The following is a 5,052-nucleotide window of genomic DNA, read 5'->3' on the forward strand; positions in this document are numbered from 1 at the left end:
CCCGGACCGTGCCAGCTCCTCCCCCAGCCCGCACGGAGCCTCCGAGCCCTGTGTCCACGCCAGCCTGGCCACCACTGCTGGTGTTCACGGCACTGCTGCTCCTTCCTCGCCCTGGGGCTACTGCAGCTCCATCCCCCTGCGAGCCTGACTTTGCTGGCTGACACTGAAAGAAGCCCCAGCGAAGCCACCATGGCCCTGGCAGGTGCCCTGGAGACTGAGCCTGTCAGCATCGACTGTGGCCACAACTTCTGCCGAGGTTGCATCGCCCAGCACTGCCAGGACAAGGGGCTTTGGGCTGATGGACCCTTCTCCTGCCCCCAGTGCAGAGCCTCCTGCCACCGCAGCAGCTTCCGACCCAACAGGCAATTAGCCAACATCGTGGAGAGCATCCGCCAGCTGGGGCTCAGGGGTGGCCTAGGGCTGGAGCCGGAGCCAGGGACCCCTCTGTGCCCCCAGCACGATGAGAGACTCAAGCTGTTCTGTGAGGAGGATGAGGAGGCTATCTGTGTGGTGTGCCGGGAGTCCCTGCACCACCGCCCGCACACCGTCTACCCCATCGAGGAGGCGGCGCAGGTCTACAAGGTAGGGGAGGTTGGGGCACCCAGGGGTCCCTGTCCTGCCTCCAGGCACCCTGGGCATTGCAGCACCAGGAGGTTTGGCTGCCAGGACCTACCAGCCCTGGTGACACCACTAGGAGAGCAGGGGAAGGGGTGGCAGGGATGGTGGCACATCAGCACGAGGAGGTCTGGACCCACTAGTCCTGGTGACACCACTGGGAGAGCAGAGGGGGTGGCACCCACCCAGCTGCTCGTGCTATAATGATAAGGCTGGACCTACTGTCTCCCAAATGGATGAATCCAGGCTCATCCTGTCTGTCCAGGTGCCAGGGGCAGCCTGACTTCCTGCTCCTCCATCACCTCCTGGAGAAGCTGAGGTGGTGGGTGCTGCCCTGGGGTTATTTTGCTTCCATGGAGGAGTGTAGCTGTGCTGGTACTCTAACCCCATGTCCCAGTGTTGCCACTTCACCTCAATGTTGAGAGGGAACTGTCACTTTTCTCTCCAGAACCCAAATAGTGTGGAAAAAACAGGAAAAACCTGAGAAGCACAGGGAGGGTTAACACTGAGAGCAGAGTGAAGAGCACAGCTGCTGGGTTCGAGTGCCAGGGCTGGCACTGCCTGGCACTGGGTTATTGTCCCTCCCCCTGGGTAGAGGGGACACAGCCACCCTGGGGGGAGCTGAGTCTGTTTGTCCTCTTTTCAGATCAAACTCCAGAGATCCCTGGAGAACCTCTTGAAGGAGGTGGAGGAGGTGAAGAAGCGTGAGTCAGCAGAGAGGATGAAAACCCAGGAGTGCAAGGCAGGTGCCTGGCTTAATTCTTAAACAATGTGCTCCAGAGATATCATCAGTTTAAAAAAAATCCCCACCCTGAATGGTCCTGTGTGCTGTGAGTTCAGCAGAGTCTCCAGGATGGGACATGCCCCCATGTCCTGCTGTCAGACGTAGGAGCAATGCTGGAAGCTAAGCTCAGTGATTCTGTGTGTCTCTATAAAAAGGTTTGCAAGGAGCAGCAGGCCAGTTTCCCTGGATTCAGGGGGGCTTAGTGCTGTTAAACAAACAGAGGCTATTTTTTATTGCCTTTTGTTTTACAACATGTGCTGAGTTCCAAGCCAGGCTGAGCCATGTGATGAGACCAACAGTATCCAGAAAAGTTTTCACTAAGAGAAAAAACAAGCTGAATTACTTCACCTCTTCCTGACTCCAGACTGTCTCAGGGAGAGCAAACACAGCAAACAGCTGTATTTGGTGTCCCTCAGGGAGAAAGCTGGAAAAGAAAACTGACTGCAGAAAAGGAAACGAAACTGCAGGACACATTATCCAGCTTCTGGATTTGGGCTGATGATTAACCAGCTTTGGCAGGGAAAACAAGTTTCTCCACACTCCCCAAGCTGTTTGCTGAGCTCCTCTGCCTGCTGCAGCCCGGCCAGGTGGTGGTTTTGGGACTTTGGAGTGTCCCTCGGGATGGAGGCTGTGAAAGAGCTGTGTCACTGTTCCCCACCCACCTGAGTCAGGGCTCAGGGCTGAGGCTCAGCTGCCTCCAACTTCCTCTGCTTAGGCTTTTTAAGTGAAAAGAGGAAAAAAGTCCCTTGTGAGCAGTGAGAAGGTATCTGGACTGTCCTGGCTTATCAAATCTTCATGACTCAGTTTCAGGGAATCATGTGCTTGGCCAGAAAAATTAATGGAGTTCAATTTCCTTTCCTTTATCTTCTGTGTTCTGAAGTTTCCTAGCCCCAGCTAGGGTGTCTTCCTGCTGCTCCAGGTTTCCAGCAAAGTGCCAGTTTTTAGAGAGGAGTTGAAAATAAAACACTGGCAGCCCCTGCCTGTTGCTGGCTCCTTGCTGAGACACCCAGGGAGACCTTCCTGGCTCCTCCTTTCATCCCTCCCCAGCCCTGTGGCTTCTTTACATGTGACAGGACAAGGGGAAATGGTTTTAAACTAGAAGAGCTGAGATTTGGATGGGATATTAGGAAGAAATCCTTCCCTGTGAGGGTGGTGAGGAACTACCACAGGTTGCCTAGAGAAGCTGGGAGTGTCCAAGGCCAAGTTGGATGAGGTTTGGAGCACCTCTTTTCCTTTGCTGTGGGCTTTTCCAGTTGGCCAAGCAGGAGATTAGGCTGGAATTGGCTGGAGGCATGAGTTGTCCCTAATAAAATCCTCCCCCAACACCTGAAGGCACCTCCTTGCAGCCCAACAACCCAGACATCTGAGGTCCAGCTGAGCACAAATGCCCTGGGCAATATGCTGCACCTGGTAAGCTCAGGATGTGGAGCAGGAACCCAGGCAAGGTGGAAGCACAGGCTGGTTTTTAACTTCCCACAAAAATGTGGTGGTTTCCCAGCGCCTGATGCTGAGCATGAAAGCTGGAGCTAATCTTATCTTTCTTCCCACCATGTGTCTTCTTACCACAAGGAGAAGGTGAAGAAAAAGCGGGAGATGATTGTCAGTGAGTTTGGGAAGATGCACAGGCTCTTGGCTGATGAGGAGAAGCTGCTGCTTCAGAAGCTGGAGGAGGAGGAGAAGAGGATTCTGCTGCTGGTCAATGAAAACCTGGCCAGGCTGGTGGAGGAGAAGTGCCTGCTGGAGGAGCTGATCCTGGAGATCCGAGAGAAGAGCCAGCAGCCAGCTGATGGGCTGCTCAAGGTCAGGCTGTGCCACCAGTTCCACTCACTCAGCCACAGTGCCTTTGCCACCTGGGTGGGTGCCCAAGCCCAAGCTGGATGGTGGGCACGAGGTTCTGGAGCCACACACCCAGAATGGCTTTTGTTTTCTCCTTCTAGGACATGAAAAGCATCCTGGCCAGGTAGGAACCCATGCCTGCTCCTGGTAGGTACCTGTGGTTGCTCTTAGTAGGCACTTGTGGTTGCTCTTGGTAGGTACCTGTGGTTGTTCCTAGTAGGTACCTGTGGTTGCTTTTGGCTGCCTCCAGGCTCTGAGGGACATGTTTGTGTCTGGTCCACACCAGCCATCACATCCTCCCTGCCCAACATCTGGGCTAGACGCAGGAGGGACTGGGACAAGCAGGGGCTGGAGAACAGGCTCTATCCTCTTCTTCCAGAGTCTCAGAGCCAAGGTCTTGCCTGGCCTCACATCATGTGAGATATGACCCCTCCTAAGGGACATGCTACCCTGTGGTCCTGCTCCTTCCTTCCCCAGGGCTGGCACTGCTGTATCATTTAACTCTGGTCCCATCAGGATTGCTGATATCCAAATGGTGCTCTTCACAGCCACAGAGCTCCAGGCAGGGGATGGATCTGTGGGGCCAACAGAAGGGAATTAACCCCCTCCCAGTAGAAGAGGGGCTGTGCTGTGGGCTCAGGATACAGCCCATGGGTATCCCTCTCTCCTCAGGTGTGAGGGGATCAAGTTCCAAACCCCCAAGCCTGTGTCTGTGTCCTTGAAGGAAAACTACAGCATCCCTGAGCGCTGCCTGGGCATGAGGGACATGCTGAAGAAGTTCAGAGGTAAGGGGCTGCTTATGTGCCTGCTCCAGGCACATTTGGGTTCTGGTTCCTCCTGACACCCTGGAGCACAGGGAGCTTTTTCCAACAAGCTTTGTCCAGCTGGTCCCAGTGTGTCCACTGAGGAGTTCAGGCTGGATTCGTGGTGGGGAGACCTTCCTTGTTTTGGTCTTAGAGGCATTGTGAAGGGACTGTGAAACCTAGAAGAGGTTTCAGGCTTCATGAGCTCTTGCTTTCAGTATTGGCTCTCTCTGCAGTTGCACAGCTGCTTTCATTCTGCCCTGGTGTTGCAGCCAGACCCCAAACCTTTTGATGTGGTTTATGGTTTTCTTGATTTCCTATACTGCATTTCCCACTGCCAGGCAGTGCTGGGAGCTCTGCAAAACCACAGCCACGAGCAAGGAACTGGGGGAGGTGGAATTTCTGGGAAGAGCCCAGAACCCAGACCGCAGCAACCTCCTGCTGCTGCAGGCAATGGGGCCTGCACACCCCTCAAATGTTGTCTGTCCTTCCACCCTTTCTTGCCCCAGTGGATGTGATCCTGGACCCTGAGACAGCACACCCTGACCTCACCGTGTCCGAGGACCGCAAGAGTGTGAGGAGAGGCAGCAAGAAGCTCCTTCTGTCCCTCTTTGACAACCCCAGGAGGTTTGGCACTGCCCCAGTGGTTCTGGGCACTCAAAGCTTCTTCTCAGGTCGCCACTACTGGGAGGTGCAGGTGGGAGACAAGCCCGAGTGGGGCTTGGGGCTGTGCCAGGAGTCTGCCAGCAGGAAAGGAAACGTCCTCTTCTCCCCCAACAACGGCTACTGGGTGCTGAGGCTGCAGAGTGCTGGTGGCTACGAAGCATTGACCTCACCAGTGTCCCCTCTGAGCCTCAGTGTGAGGCCTCGGAGGGTTGGCATCTTCCTGGACCATGAGGCAGGAGAAATCTCCTTCTACAACGTGAGCGATCGTTCCCACATCTACACCTTCACCGACAAGTTCTCGGGGAACCTGCGGCCTCTCTTCTTCCTGGGGGCCTACATGGGGGGCAG

The 5,052-nt window shown here is 55.2% G+C and overlaps 1 protein-coding gene across 1 annotated transcript in view; it reads left to right on the forward strand.

Moving 5' to 3' along the window:
* Positions 1-170: 170 nt before the first annotated feature.
* Positions 171-5,052, forward strand: part of LOC103808839 (E3 ubiquitin-protein ligase TRIM39-like) — a gene marked incomplete at its 5' end in the record, with an annotated part of 6,327 nt that continues 1,445 nt past the window's right edge. The window contains 6 exons of the mRNA XM_009081645.1: positions 171-582; positions 1,262-1,357; positions 2,969-3,199; positions 3,337-3,359; positions 3,908-4,020; positions 4,548-5,048. Of these exons, the coding sequence (XP_009079893.1) occupies positions 171-582; positions 1,262-1,357; positions 2,969-3,199; positions 3,337-3,359; positions 3,908-4,020; positions 4,548-5,048 (1,376 nt within the window). The remainder of the gene's footprint in view (positions 583-1,261; positions 1,358-2,968; positions 3,200-3,336; positions 3,360-3,907; positions 4,021-4,547; positions 5,049-5,052) is intronic.

This window comes from Acanthisitta chloris, unplaced genomic scaffold (assembly GCF_000695815.1).
Source record: "Acanthisitta chloris isolate BGI_N310 unplaced genomic scaffold, ASM69581v1 scaffold13749, whole genome shotgun sequence".
Classification (NCBI taxonomy): Eukaryota; Metazoa; Chordata; class Aves; order Passeriformes; family Acanthisittidae; genus Acanthisitta; species Acanthisitta chloris.